The sequence below is a fragment of the Bufo gargarizans genome, chromosome 4 (assembly GCF_014858855.1).
Source record: "Bufo gargarizans isolate SCDJY-AF-19 chromosome 4, ASM1485885v1, whole genome shotgun sequence".
Classification (NCBI taxonomy): Eukaryota; Metazoa; Chordata; class Amphibia; order Anura; family Bufonidae; genus Bufo; species Bufo gargarizans.
This window is the reverse complement of record NC_058083.1, coordinates 109235817-109251754: the sequence shown is the minus strand read 5'-3', so window position 1 is coordinate 109251754 and position 15938 is coordinate 109235817. Positions and strand designations below refer to the sequence as shown.

The 15938-nt window shown below is 49.9% G+C and overlaps 1 protein-coding gene across 1 annotated transcript in view; it reads left to right on the top strand.

Annotated features, from left to right (window-relative positions):
- The window catches only part of LOC122934391 (ILK associated serine/threonine phosphatase), a 29592-nt gene extending 17760 nt beyond the window's left edge, over positions 1-11832 (top strand). The window contains exon 10 of the mRNA XM_044289817.1: positions 10505-11832. Within this exon, the coding sequence (XP_044145752.1) occupies positions 10505-10633 (129 nt within the window). The 3' untranslated portion in view covers positions 10634-11832. The remainder of the gene's footprint in view (positions 1-10504) is intronic.
- Positions 11833-15938: the final 4106 nt, after the last annotated feature.

Below are 15938 nucleotides of genomic sequence, written 5' to 3'. Positions count from 1 at the left end.
ATCGCTGATCCGTTGAGGTCAGTGGGTGCAATGTGAAAAAAGCCAGTGCCTGTGTTTTGCAGATCTGCGGTTTGTGGTCCGCAACACGGCCACAGCTGCCACGTGGTCATGTGAATGGGGCCTAAGGCAGAGGAGGACTACTGCCATATGAAGGGAATTCATGCCTGTTGTCTAACAGACACAGTGGCGGAGATTTATCAAAACCAGTGGAAACTGGCTTCATTTCCTATAGCAACCAACTATGTTCCACCTTTCATTTTTCACCGTTCCTTTGGAAAATGAAAGGTTCAATCTGACTGGTTGCTATGGGCAACTAAGCCCGTTTTATCCCTTCCCCCACGACAGCACTACACAGAGAGGGAGAGGATCTGTCTCCAGGGACAGGAAACCTACAGAATAAAAAGGTGGAGCCTCTCTACCCCTTAAGTGGTTTCCTGTCCCTGGGGTAGGAGACCTACAGTTTTTTTTCAGGTACTTGTGGGCAGGCGTGTGGGCATCTTTCTGAAAGAAGTATTGCCATGCAGTGTTAGGAGGTTGCTCCCGGTAACTGAGTAGCAGGTGCGTGGGTATCTTCCTGGGTGAAATTGAAACATTTCCTGGTAGCTGGATCAGGAAGTGGCTCCTGGTAGCTGGATAGCATGTGCGTGGGCATCCTTTGATCAGGTAATTTCACCCTGCTTCAGAATAGACGAGTGGCTACAGAATAGCGCGGCTACTTCCGGCAAAGCGGTGATGCGTCCCGCGATATTCAAACGGAGGTGTTTTACCGCCGGGATGCCGAGGCTCTGACAGGCGGCTTACTCTGACCGAGGAACGACTCATCGCGTTTGAAGCAGCTGTTACAGGCTTCCAGGTTTGGAGGCAGGATGTTGTGTCCTTCTCTTTCTCTCTCTGTCTTCTCCCTGGTCAGGATGCTGGCAGTGGAAGCAGAGAGTATCTTGGAGGTTAATGACGGTCTGAGTAATGTCATGTTTCAACCCTAAAGCAGGCTTTTCCTTGCTGTTACCAGCTATGATTGAGGAAGAAAAAACACAAGAATCTGCAGAGAAAGAGATGGTAGCACTGGTTCCGGTACTTGGACACAATTCTTTTTCTGGGCGAGTCATATGGCTGTGACACCGTTTTCTTACTTTGTTCCTTTGTATTGTTTTATTTTTAGTCAAAACCCAAGAAAATGCTGACTAAAAGAAAAAAAACAAGGAATGTGCTTTATGCAAAACAACTTTTTGTCATAAGAGGACGAAAGAGCTATGTCAACACTGTATCGATAAGACCATTTCGGACGAATCCCTATCCCTCTTAGAGAATATTAAAACACTAATTAATAAGCTTAAAGTGACGGAAAGGGGCAATGTGTCTCAAGACAATTCTTCTTACAACAGTGACTCCACTCGGGATACCCTTTCTTCAGAATCTTCCTCAGAAGAAGAAATGGTAGAAAGAAACTTTTCTCGCCCAGTTTCCTTGGGGGACACAGAAGACCTTGGGTATAGCTCATCTCCATAGGAGGCGTGACACTAAGTGAAAACTGTTAAGCCCCTCCTCCACAGCTATACCCTCAGCCTGGAGAGAGAGACTGCCAGTTTTTGCTTAGTGTCCAAGGAGGCAAGACACTCCCTGCTCTGCAGGGCTGTTTTCTCCTTTGTTGTTTTAAAATTTTTGATTTTTACTTTTTCTTTTCTTTTTGTTCCAGAATACGGGACAACAGAGACGCACTAGACCTCTCTGTTTCTCCCGGGGTTGAGCTGCGCCAGTGCCGGTCATCCGCACTGCTGCCTCCCCCACAGAAGGCAAGGTGGACCAGGGCAGCCCAGCTCCCCTGCATCCCGCCAGCGCAAGGGTCGCCCGCACGCCAAGCCCCTCTTCCAGCGTCCTGCCACTACGGTGCCAGTAGCTGAAGGGGCGACCCTGCTGGAACGGACCGAGGGTGAAGACATCTGTGGTGAGAGAGTGGCTTCTCCAGCCCTACGTCCCCTCCCTCCCCGGTCTCCTGCGTGACTGACCCCCATACTGGTAGCCTATCCGAGCAGAGTGGCTATAGGGTGGCCCTGCTGGACCTAGGGTGGTCCCTGGGGTGCCGCAAGGCGGCAATCTGCTCCCTCTCTTCCCCGCCATAGATCATACCGCTGGTGCAGGACGCGCGCAAAGAGGGGGCGCTTACCGGTGCGCTGCTCAGGACCTGCTGCCGCTCCTGACGGCATGGGTAATCCTGGGCGCCGCCAAAATTTAGTCCAGGCTTCGCGGCCTGCTGGCCCGCACCATCCGGTGCTCCTTCCTCGGGCCCCTGACTCTTCCGGGCCGCGGGGTGGGCACCCGCGGTCTGCATTGCATGTGCGCACTATGCTCTAACTAGGCCGGCCGACCATCCGTCCGGTTGGCCGGACGCCGCAAATTTGGGCCCAGACATCGCGGCCTACTGGGCCGCACCTCCACGCTCCTCTCGGGTCCCTGATTCTCCCGGCTGCCGGGTGGGCTCCCGCAGCCGGCATTGGATAGCGCTGTGTTCCAACAGGTCCCGGCCGGCCGTCGGTGCATTCCGGCCGGCCGGGGCGCTGCATAGTTTGTTCAGGCTTCGCGGCCTGCTGCGCACTTCCGGCGCTCGGGTTGGGCACCCGCGACCGGTACGGGGGCTCCCGCGGCCGGCTTAGGCCCGGCCGATACTTTAAATACTTGCGGCCCCGGTCAGCCGGGCGACGCTAAAATTTAGGCCCCGGCTTCACGGCCTACTAGGCCGCAACATTCTGGCCTCTGGGGGGGGGGGGGGGGCGGGAACTCTCCAGGCGCGGATTCTTCCCGCCTGGAGGTTCCCCCACCCCCAGGGGTTCGCTGCGCCGCCCCCAGGCCAGATGCCTGTTAACCCCTTGGGTACTGGCCGGCTCCTGAGGGCCTGTACGGCCTGTGCCCCTGTATGGTGGCCCCCTTTCTGCCTCAGGGAGGCTGTAATATTAATAAATAAATAATAATGATGATAATAATAATAATAAAAAAATAAATAAAAAAAATACTATTATTTTGTTTTAAATAACTGGACTTGTGGGCTGCGCAGGACGCGGCAGCCTCATCATTCAGTACTGCTGTCTGTATGCATGCCCCCCTCTCTTAGGCGGTGTGTCGTGTTCCCCGGCCGCGGCGCCTCCCAGGCGTATTTTCTTGCCCTCTCCCGGGATTCGGCGCTGGCCAAGTGCATGCAGAATTTTTTTCTGACCAGACTTCGTCACCCACTCCAGTTCTGGTGGCTGCAGGTGCATGACCCTCCTTCCTAGGCGGAATACTGCACTCTCCCTGGCTGCGGCCTGGCCTCGTGCATGATCCCCCTTTTCTAGGCGGACTGCTGCACTCTCGCCGGATGCTGTGTTGGCCATATGCACGACCCCCTTCCACAGGCGGGACGCTGCACTCACTGGATTCGCTGCCGGCTATGTGCATGAACCCTTCCATAGGTGGAATATTGCACTCTTACCGGATACGGTGCTGGCCATGTGCATGAACCCCTTCCATGAGAGGTATACTGCACTCTCCCCGGATAAGGAGGTATACTGCACTTTCCCCGGTTACGGTGCCGGCCATGTGCACGTTCCCCTTCCATAGGCGGAACACTGGATTCGCTGCCGGCCATGTGCATGAAACCTTCCATAGGCGGAATACTGCACTCTCACCGGATACGGTGCCGGCCGTGTGCGTGAACCCCTTTCATAGGTACACTGCACTCTCACTGGATCCGTTGCAGGCCATCTGCATGACCACCACCCCCCCCCCCCCCCTTCCGTGGGCGGTGTGCCGCACTCTCACTGGATTCGCTGCCGGCCATGGACATGTCTCCTTTCCTCAGGCGACATACGTGCACTCTCATCCATGGCGGCGCTCTCACTGGATGCGTGGCTGGCCATGTGCATGACCCCCATTTCTGGGCGGAATACTGCACTCACTGGATGCGTTGCCGGTCATGAGCATGCCCTCTAACTTGGGTGGAATGCTGGCACTTCCATTGGATACGGTGCTGGTCTTGTGCATGGCCCCCCATTATTCCATGGGCGGCATTTTGCACGCTCACACGATCCACGGCTGTCCTTGTTTATGCTGTGCTGGACTGGTACACGTCCCCCTTCATTGGCGGAGTGGTGCACTCTCACGACATTCGGTGTTGGGTGGATTTTTGCACAATCACTTAATGATAGAATAACCTGTGCATGCCCCCTTTCACTAAAGTGGACCTTCCTGCGTTCTGCTGGATATGTGCGGCCATGGGCATGGCCCCCTTCTGGGCGGAGTATGGTATGTCCTACCTTTCCGGAGTAGGTACTGGCCTTGGCATCCTCCCCTTTTTTTGGGCAGGCCTCTGCAGTGGTTGCCAGGTACATTTTCCCCCTTTTCTGGGCGGACTGTTTGCGTTCCATCGCATGCCGTACTAGTCTTGTGCATGACTACCTTTCGGGTTGCACTTTGCACTTCCATTGTTACGGTTGGACTCTGGCTGATTCTTCGCTGAGTGACTATTTTTTGCAGTGGGCGGACTTTCTTGTGCGCTCTATCCGTTGTTTGGGCCGTGTATGCCTTCTCCTCCCATAGGTGGGTTGGCCTTCTCACTGCTTACGGGGCTACTCGTCCGTATGCCCCCCTTTATCCTGAGATGTACTTTTTTCTCTTGGGATATGGTGCTTCCAGCAAGCCTTGCACTATTCTCTAAAGAGCTCATTCGGTCCAACTGTGTGGGCCTGAGGTGGTGTCCAACAAACAGCAGATGAATGCCCAATGTATTCAAAGGTATATACCTTTTTTATAAGTAGACGGGCTCTACTTGTTCGCTACTGCACCTAGCTGGGTGGTACTCATTCCTTTCGTGGCCCTTCCGCCCGGGGTGTGTTCGTGGTCCCTAGATACGTACCCATTCGTCCTCCCGCGGCATTGTTCCCCTGCGCTAGTGGTCACATGCTCGAGAGTGCTGTTGTCTGCAGCGCCTCTCGAATTCTTCGTTGGCTCGTGCAGGACTGCGATTCCCTTGCCTGCTGCAATTTCCTCCTCTTCGGATGCAGTGTGGTATGAGTCCTTCCTCTTGGCGCCTCTGCGCTTCTGTCTGATCTGCTGCCAGGTTCGGGCTGCTATTCTCTGGAAGGTCACCCAACTTCTCTTGGGTGCTCGATTACCCAGGTCCGGAGGACCTCCGCCTTGGGTTCTCCAAGGTATTCGCCTTCTGCGAGGCGGTGGACCGGGCGTCTCTCAGTGTAGCGGGTTCTGCTTTTCAGCTGGCCTATGGCTTCCCTGTTGCCCACTCCTCCTCCTTTCGGTTGGAGGGTGTTATGCCGGCCTCTGTCTCCACTGCCTTATCTCGCCGGCTTTGTTTGGCTCCCGCTCGGTACGGATCACTCCGATGTGGCTTCCCGCCGGACTTCAGAGGCTGTTCTTTCACTGTCCTCCCCTCTGGGGAGAGCATGGTTGTTCATGTGGATGGTTCCGGTGTTCCTTTTGGCCTCGTGCTGTCTCCCTGGTTCACACTGGCTGTATTAGCTGTGTGCCTATTTACCGAGTCTACCGCGTGCTGTCCTCCCGCTGAGTGCAGATTGCATGGTCCTGCTGTAGACTTGCCTTCTTGATAACTTGGGGGGACTACCTTTTTCGATCCAGATTGTCCTTTGATCTCCCACACCGGGGCTGTACAACGTGGTTACATCAGCATGGACTTTTGCCTGTCTTCTCCTGGTATCTGGCGGATCCTTTGGGTTCTTTCCATCTGTCCTCTGCTCCCCCACTCGGGTGGATACGGGACAACGTTGTTCGAGGGCCGACGGGGCTAGTTTTGTCGACCCTTCTGCCCGTGTTACTGGTCTGCGCCTGATCACATTGGGTTTTCGCCCGCTTGCCAGGCGACTCCAGCGGGTTCGCTACTGTCCACTCCTGGCTGTGTTTCGTCCAGGATCTGTCGTAAGGCTTAGGGTTTTTTGTATGGGGTTCTGTGGGAAGCTGTGCATTCCCCACTCTGAATTTCTCTCCCCATGGTTCTGTCTTTTACTTGGGGTGTCAAGTGTCGGCGCTGTTCTTCCTCTTCCAGCGTTCCCGGCCCTCTGGGCCTGCCAAGACCTTCTTCCTCGGAGTGGCTCTTTGGTTCCTCTGTACTGTCCTTCGGTACCGCCCTGGGACTATATACTGAGCTCTCGGCGCTCCAATCTTGTCCTTGGGGCCGTTACAGAGGTTCTCTCTACCCCTTCTGTCCGGTACGGTTGTGTTCTGTATCAGTCGTGTCTCTGACGGGTGCCGGAATGGCCCTTTTTTTGTTACGAGCCTTCTGTCTTTTCCAGGACAGGGCTGTTCTACATCCCGTTTTTCTTCGTTCCTTCCTTCCTTCTGAAGGTGGTGTTTGCCTTTCGCTTCAACACCTCACCTATTTGGACGTTGTTTGGGCCTTGCCGTTTTTTTACTTGGAGATCTCCGACTCTTGTAGATGTTCGGCCTCTTGGGTTTCCAGGAGGTCTGTGCATAGGGTTGACGGACTCCAGGGTGGTTGTCCTCCGCTTGCTCAGATTGGCTATTGCTGAGGTTTCCGCACCTAGGGCAGGATTCTGTCTTGGTGTCACCGTTCATTTCACCAGAGCGGTCGGTGCCTCCTGGGCCGGAGGCATTGGGCTTCGGCCATGCATTTGGGCAAGGCGGCCACAGGTCTACCTTGCACGCCTTGACAAGTTCTACAGGGTGCATACTCTGACTTTGGCAGATGCTGCCTGCCCCGCCTGGGTTTGCGGGCGGCGGTTCATTGATGCCTTTCGGGTGCTTCACCTTGGTGCTGTGGTCCCTCCCCCTTTTGGACTGCTTTTGAACGTCCCAAGGTCTTCTGTGTCCCCCAAGGAAACTGGGCGAGAAAACGAGATTTTTGTATAACTTACCAGTAAAATCTCTTTCTCGCTCTTTCCTTGGGGGACACAGCACCCACCCATTCATTGTTTTTCTCTGTACGGTTTCCGAGTTTTTTGTTACCCGTTGGGTAGTTGGCTTGTTGGTTCCTTGTTGGACTTTGCCTTTTCTCACTGCTTGGACACGCAACTGGCAGTCTCTCTCTCCAGGCTGAGGGTATAGCTGTGGAGGAGGGGCTTAACAGTTTTCACTTAGTGTCACGCCTCCTATGGAGATGAGCTATACCCAAGGTCTTCTGTGTCCCCCAAGGAAAGAGCGAGAAAGAGATTTTACTGGTAAGTTATACAAAAATCTCGTTTTTTCCGCCTCAAGATACGGATAGACTCTTAAAAGTTATTAGATCCACTATGAACATTGAAGATGTTAGGGAAGATAGGTAGCAGACTCCTTTGTTTGAAGGGTTGCAGGAAAAAAAGGGTAGATGCTTCCCCGTACATAAGTGTTCTTTCCCTTATTCAAAAAGAATGGAAAAAAAACATGTAGGAAGCTTCTTATTTCAAAAACCTTTAAACATAAATACCCCTTTGAGGATGAGGCTTCATCTTCTTGGGGCAAGGCTCCCAAAATAGATATTGCCATTTCTAAGGTTTCTAAAAGATCCTCTCTTCCCTTTGAGGACACGGGTGTTCTTAGGGACCCTTTGGATAAGAAGGCTAAATCCTTCCTGAAGGGGGCTTGGGAAGCAACCACACACTTATTTCGTGACGGGTAGAACTCTAGCTTTCTGGCTGCAACAAATAGAGGTTCAATTAAAATAAAGATGTCCTAGGAAACACATTTTATCTGCCCTACCCACATTACAGAAGGCAGCTAACTTTTTAGCTGATGCCTCAGTAGATGCGGTTAGAGTTGGCGCTCAGACTGCATCTCTTACTAACTCCGCTCGTAGAGCTCTTTGGCTTAGGAAATGGAGTGGAGGAGATGTGGCCTCAAAACAGAAGTTATGTGGTATTCCTGGTCAGGGTAATTTTCTCTTTGGGCCAGATTTAGATGACTTGTTAGAAAAAGTGGCAGATAGGAAGAAAAGATTTCCCCCTCCCAATCCGTCAGGTTTTTCCTCCTTTTAGGTCTAGACTGTCCTTTCGTCCCTCAGGAGGTAATTCGGGTAGGAGACAGTGTAGGGATAAAGACCGGAGATATAGATCCAAAAACTTGGCAGGGATAGGGTTCCTTTTTGGAAACTCTTCCTCGTTAAATAAAAAACTGTCACAGCAATGATGCCAAGCCTAAGATTCTTCCTCTCAACATGGGAAAAGGTAGCAGGGCCATGGGTTTTGGAGGTCATTCATCATGGCCTAAGGGCTCTTTCACATCTGCGTTCTTTTCTTCCGGCATAGAGTTCCGTCGTCGGGGCTCTATGCCGGAAGAATCCTGATCAGTTTTATCCTAATGCATTCTGAATGGAGTGAAATCCGTTCAGGATGTCTTCAGTTCCGGAACGGAACGTTTTTTGGCCGGAGAAAATACCGCAGCATGCTGCGCTTTTTGCTCCGGCCAAAAATCCTGAAGACTTGCCGCAAGGCCGGATCCGGAATGAATGCCCATTGAAAGGCATTGATCCGGATCCGGCCTTAAGCTAAACGTTGTTGCATAACTGCGGATGCAAGCCCCTGGGGGTGGGGAGCTCATGTCCAGGGTCACAGTTTTCAGGCTCAGTGGTCACTGACTCAAAGGCACTTTTCCTCAAACAGAAAAGAGCTTTTGGCGGTGAGATTAGCTGTAGAAGCTTCCCAATCCCTAATAGGTTCGGGCCATGTCAGAGTCCTATCAGACTACAGTAGCCTATATAAATCACCAAGGGGGGGGGGGGCAAAGTCAGTTACCCTCGGTGGGAGGTAAATCGGTTGTTGAAAAAACTAGAGGGGCATGTCTGTCACATTTCAGCCCTACAAATAAAAGGAAAAGAAAATATTCAAGCGGACTTCCTAAGCAAGTATCCTTTAAAACAGGGAGAATGGTCCTTGAACAATTCGATCTTCTCCATGATCACAAAGTTATGGGGCATTCCAGTGATAGACCTGTTCGTCTCAGCTCAGAACAAAAAAGTGGATCTTTTCTGTTGCTTGGATCCAAGGGAATCCCCTTATGGGGTGGATGCTCTTCTCCTGAAATGGGACTTCACACTACTAGCCTATGCCTTACCCCCTTTCCAGTTACTTCAATTACTTCTGAAGAAAATCAGAAAGGACAGGGCGAGAGTAATTCTGATTGCTCCATTCTTTTGCTCCATGATTTTACTAGTAGCACTTACCACTGTCAGGAGAGTAAGCGAGTTGCATGCCATTTCTGGAGATCCTCCCTTCACTACTATTCTAGAGGATAGAGTAATTATACAACCTGACCTGGCCTTCATTCCTAAAGTTTCCTCAAAATTTCATAGATTACAGGAAATAATGCTTCCCTCTTTTTGTGCTAATCCTAAAACCCCAAAAGAAGAAGAATTTCATACTTTGGATGTGAGACTGTTTGTTACATTATCTCAGATCCACGGAGGGGTGGCGAAAGTCTTCACCCTTGTTTGACCTCTTCTCTGGACCAAATAGGGGTAAGAAGGCTATACCAAAGGTACCTTGTCTAGATGGATCAGACTTGGTATATCACAGGCTTACCTGTAGGCTGGTCTTTCTCCTCCAAACTCGATGAAGGCTCATTCCACTTGTTCTGTATCCACCTCTTGGACAGAAATATCTGGTGCAACTATTGAACAAATCTGTAGAGCTGCCACATGGTCCTCTCCCTGTACCTTTCTCTGGCACTATCGTTTGGACCTCAACTCTTCCTCTGATCTGTCTTTTGGTAGAAAGGTCTTACAAGCGGTGGTCCCTTCTAAGGAAGGATGTTCTTCTCTGTGTGATGCTGTCGAGGGGGGGGGGGGGTAAATCGGATTTTCCAGACCCCACGACAGCACCCTTCCTTATTCCCTCCCTGGGTTTTCTACTACTTTCCTCTTAGGCACAAAAAAAATAATATTTTATATATATATATATATATATATATATATATATATATTTGTCGTGGGGTCTGGAAAATCCGATTACCGGTAAGTGTAATAATCATTTTCTTTACACCCCTTTTGATAAATCTCTCCCATTGTATTTGTTGGCCCTAGCACCCAGTCACAGCACAGCTTTCATCTTTTAAGAGCACTGTAAGAAATAACAGCTGTGCTGTGATTGGTTGCTGTGGGCAAAAATGTTTTTCTGATAGTGTTAAAATCCACCGTGTGAACATACTCTATCAAAATATGCCGCGTATTCCGTGGCAGAAACCGCCACAGTTCCTGCTTTGGTTTTTCAATTCCGGTGCTGTGAATCTGCTTGCTATTTAGCCCTATTGATGGGAGTGAAAGACTCGCTCTGTGGTTTCCGATGGTCTCTGTGTGGAATCCGTACCTGGTGCAGTCTGGAAAACCGCACATAAATCTGCAAGTGCATGAAGGGCAGCAAGGACCCCCATTGAGGATAGAAAACCGTTGCAGAAATCTGCCATGTGAACGTACCCATACAAAGATTTCCTGAATCTTCCCCATGTCTCTGGTTTTCTTGCCATACTTTAAATCGGTGCCTGATTTGATGCTAGCTCAAGCTAAAATTGTCATCCACAGGATGAAGGCTCTCAAACAGAAGACATGGACGCTCGGTATGAATCTGCCTGTCACCGCCTTGCAAACGAAGCTGTACGGCGAGGTGCTGCCGACAACGTCACCGTGCTTGTAGTCCAGATCCTGCACTGATGTTGTGGTCGGGGAGGGTGGGGCAGTGCCAAAACGTTGATTAAGGACTTTTCCCTTCTCAAGACGTGTCTGTTGCAGTAAATAACAGAATTTCCGTGAAATAACAATCCAGGAGCATCTTTTCTTAGAGCCCTGCATTGTGCCATTCTTCTATTATACCCCCTGAAAATGTATTTAAAAAAATTCAACTGGGTGTTACCATTTTGCTTGTCAGTGGGGTGTATCCCTGCCCAGTCTGGCACTGATTGGGCAATATCAGACACCACCCCAACTGGTAATATCTGGTTGTCAGTTTATTCATACCTTTCTTGGAGGAATAACAGAGGAATGGCACAACGCAGAGTTGTAGCAAAAGATGCGTCAACATTGTTATATTATAGGGAATACAGTAGTTTACTAAAGCCGACGTGAAAGGAGTGGTGACAGGTCTGCTTTAAGGCCAGGTCCACATGTGATGGGAGCCACATCACTACCACGTCTAGAAACCATGGCGAAAAGTGCACGTCTATACACGACAGGATTGCATTTTTTAGCCCAACTCCTATTGACTTCAGTAGAGAAAATATACAGTTCTTTACCACTTTGGACCTATGGGAATTCTAAAAAGCATTTATTTTCTCCTCCTCGGGCAAATATGGAGTGGAAAACCAACTGAACGTGTGGACGCTGATGCTGTAACAGCCACGTGACCCATCATGGATTGTACATAACCCTGTAAAGTTCTTGTCAAATACTTTTTTTCCACATCATGCCATTACGAACGCTTTCACTGAAATATTACTTATCTCTGGATTTATGTTAAGGCAGTGACGTGCTATTTTAGTTTGGGAGTCTGTGACGTATGCATAAAACAGACGGAGGGACTTGTTAAAGAGGTTGTCTCACTTCAGCAAATGGCATTGATCATCATCAAGGCACTTACTAATGTATTGTGATTGTCCATATTGCTTTTATCCTTTGCTTTGTTTTTCCATCACATTATACACTGCTCGTATCTACGGCTGCAATGATTATTTGAAGTTATCAATAATATTCGATAACCGGATTCGTTGTCGACAAATCCTGTTATCGAATAATCGGCCGATTCGTTGCTGTGCGGGCGGTTAGGCACTATGCCTGCAGGTCCTTAACCGGCAGTAACTTTTACTTGAACTTTAAATCAGCGCATCTTTATTACCTTACAATGGAGCTTCGGTAACAGGCCGAGCGGGCGGCAGCATAACGTCACTTACTCACGTGACGCGCCTGCTTCATAAAGTGGGCGGAGCAGGCGCGTCACATGAGTGAGTGACGTTACGCCGCCGCCCACTCTGCCTGTTATCGGAGCTTCATTGTATTTGTAAGGTAATAAAGATCATAGCGCTGATTTAAAGTTCATGTAAAAGTTACCGCCAGTTAAGGAATACTCTTTAGATATTATACTGCTGTGAGCGGCGGGGCCGGTGTTATGGGGAGATCTGTGGATGACACATATAGCATAAGATTCTATATAGTGTCATCCACAGATCCCCCTCCCCATAACAGTGCCATCCACAGATCCCCCCCCCCCTCCCCATGACAGTGCCATCCACAGATCCCCCCCCCCCCTCCCCATGACAGTGCCATCCACAGATCCCCCCCCTCCCCATAACAGTGCCATCCACAGATCCCCCCTCCCCATAACAGTGCCATCCACAGATCCCCCCCCTTCCCATAACAGTGCCATCCACAGACCCCCCCCCTCCCCATAACAGTGCCATCCACAGATCCCCCCTCCCCATAACAGTGCCATCCACAGATCCCCCCCTCCCCATAACAGTGCCATCCACAGATCCCCCCTTCCCATAACAATGCCATCCACAGATCTCCCCCTTCCCATAACAGTGCCATCCACAGATCTCCCCCTTCCCATAACAGTGCCATCCACAGATCCCCCCCCCTCCCCATAACAGTGCCATCCACAGATCCCCCCCCTCCTCATAACAGTGCCATCCACAGATCCCCCCTCCCCATAACAGTGTCATCCACAGATCCCCCCCTATAACAGTGTGTCATCCACAGATCCCCCATAACTTGTCTTTTTTACATTGTAATGCAATTTTTTTATAATTATAATAACTCCTAAATTTGTTTATGGCCTTTGAACATAATTTTTCAAGTAAAATCATATAAGCCCCTTTTTTTTGTCATTTAGTTGTTTTTTCCCAATTAATCGATGAAATTATCAACAACTAATCGATTATTCAAATAATCGTTAGCTGCAGCCTTGTATCCAGGGGTTATGACCACCCTGTAATCCAGCAACAGTGGTCGTGCTTGCACACTGTAGGAAAAGGCGCCAGCTTTTCTGGTGGCCGGGATCATGGGAGATGCACATAGGCACGCATGCGCAGTAGCTCCAACAGAGTCTCTGGATATGAGCAGTGTATAATGTGATGAAAAAATGTATCTAGCCAGCAAAGGAGGCAATATGGACACTAACAATACATTAGTAAGTGTCTCTTATTATTTGCTTCTACACGATAAATGCCATTCATTAGTGACTTTGTTGATTTTATGTTCCTGTATATTTCAGTAAACAATTTGATGACATTTTGTGAACTTGCTTGGAGTCTAGTCAAATCATAGATTCCAGTTTTATTTTTTTTATTTTTTTTATTTTTTACTTTTTTTTTTCCCCCCCTGTGGCACAGAATGTGGTGTTTACAGTAAATTGCTTCATTTTTGCAAAACTGATAGCAAAAAAATGAAAAAAAAACTGGGACATGTTAATGCAACCTTAAAGGGGCTGTTCAGGATTTTGATATTTATGGCTTATGCTCAGAATAGGCCATCAGTATCAAATTGGCGGGGTCCCACACACCACACCCCCACCAATCTAGAGTTGTTGCGATACCAAATTTTTTATTCGGTTTCGATACCATAAAAAAGTATTGCGATATTCGATACCACGCAAAAAAATAAACCAAAAAGCCACGTGCATTCAGCATTTTCAAAAATGGCAAATCGCACAGTTTTTTTTTTTTTTTTTCTGTTCCGGCGTTCACCGTATAGACTTTTATATTTTAATAGTTTGGACTTTTCTGACGTGGCGATATGTAATTAGTTTATTTATTGTTTATACATTTTTATATGTGAAATTGGGAAAGGGGATGATTCATACTTAATGTTTTGGTGGGGGGTTTTTACTTTTTTTTATATTTTATTTTTTTTACACACTTTTTATTTAATAACTATTTCCTCTCTTAGGGGCCAGAACCTGGGATTTTGTTCATCCCTTGTCCTATTCACCCTGATAGAGCTCTATTAGGGTAAATAGGACTTCACACTGTCCCTGCTGCTCTGTGCTTTGTGCACACAGCATCAGGGATGTTACCATGGCAGTCAGGGCTTCAGTAGCGTCCTGGCTGCCATGGTAACCGATCGGAGCCCCAGGATTACACAGCTGGGGCTCCGATCAGAAGCTGCCACTGCACCACCAATGAGGGGGAGGGGCGAGGACCCTGTGGCCACTGCACCACCAATGAGGGGGAGGGGCGAGGACCATGTGGCCACTGCACCACCAATGAGGGGGAGGGGAGAGGACCCTGTGGCCACTGCCACCAAAGAGGGGGAGGGGAGAGGACCCTGTGGCCACTGCCACCAAAGAGGGGGAGGGGAGAGGACCCTGTGGCCACTGCCACCAAAGAGGGGAGGGGAGAGGACCCTGTGGCCACTGCCACCAAAGAGGGAGGGGAGAGGACCCTGTGGCCACTGCCACCAATGAGGGGAGGGGAGAGGACCCTGTGGCCACTGCACCACCAATGAGGGGGAGGGGAGAGGACCCTGTGGCCACTGCACCACCAATGAGGGGGAGGGGAGAGGACCCTGTGGCCACTGCACCACCAATGAGGGGGAGGGGAGAGGACCCTGTGGCCACTGCACCACCAATGAGGGGGAGGGGAGAGGACCCTGTGGCCACTGCCACCAAAGAGGGAGGGGAGAGGACCCTGTGGCCACTGCCACCAAAGAGGGAGGGGAGAGGACCCTGTGGCCACTGCCACCAATGAGGGGGAGGGGAGAGGACCCTGTGGCCACTGCCACCAATGAGGGGGAGGGGAGAGGACCCTGTGGCCACTGCCACCAATGAGGGGGAGGGGAGAGGACCCTGTGGCCACTGCCACCAATTATTTTAATGCTAGGGGGTGGGGGGAGGGGGCACTGTGCCAATGATTTTAATGGGGTGGGGGTTTGAGGGGGGTGGGAGGGCGCACTGCGCCACCAATGATAATTACCCCTTAATACAGGTTGCGGGTACTGGCAGATCAGCGGCAGTTAACCCCCTCAGGTGCCGCACCTGACAATGTATTTCAGTGCAACTTTAAATTCTGACAACAGGGGGCAGTAGGAAAAAATAATAATGATCTGGACTCCTTATGTACAGTCTAAGATCATGGTGACAGATTCCCTTTAAATCGGAGCCTGACTAGTATGTTTGATAAAATCATTCTCAGCCACAGGACAAATGCTGCATTTTTGTGAATCCACTTTGTCATTCTGAGGTTTGATTGATATTACCCACAGTTCCATACATATACATGTGCAGTGAAAAGGATTGACTGGCACTTCCAGCATCTTGCTTGTCAGGGATGTGCAGTGCTTACATGGGCCACAGATGGGCAGTTTGGGGGCCTTCTAACCAGCGATGTATGGATTTTGCAAGCATTTACAACAACGACAAAACATTTGTAAAGCGCTTTTCTCCCGTAGGGCTCAAAGTGCATAAGCTTGTCTCAGATCGGTACATAGTGATGTGTACAGGGGGGGAAAGTTGTGTGATCGTAAATGCCAGGCTAAACAGGTGGCTTTTCAGTTTTGATTTAAATGTGTCCAGGGTTGGTGCTGTCTTGATTGCGTTTGGCAGGGCGTTCCACAGGGGTAGGGGCAGCGTGACAGAAACCTCTGGCTCCAAAGGTTTTTAGTTGAATTCTGGGGGTTGTCAAGTTATTGGATCCTTTTGATCTGAGGTTGTGTGAGGTGTGACGCAGATTCAATAAAACCTTCAGGTATCCAGGGCCTAGGTCGTGTAGGGTTTTGAATGTTAGCATGCCAATTTTGAAAAGGATTCTCCATTTTATGGGTAACCAGTGTAGTGAGCAGAGGATTGGTGTTATGTGACAGTGGCGGGGTTGGCTTGTTAACAGTCTTGCGGCAGCATTCTGTACTAGCTGCAGGCGATGTAGGCCTTTATTAGGAAGGCCTACATAGAGGGCACTGCAATAGTCCAGCCGTGATGTGATTAAGGCGTGAACTAGGGTTGGAAGATCTTCTGAAGGAATGAGGTGCT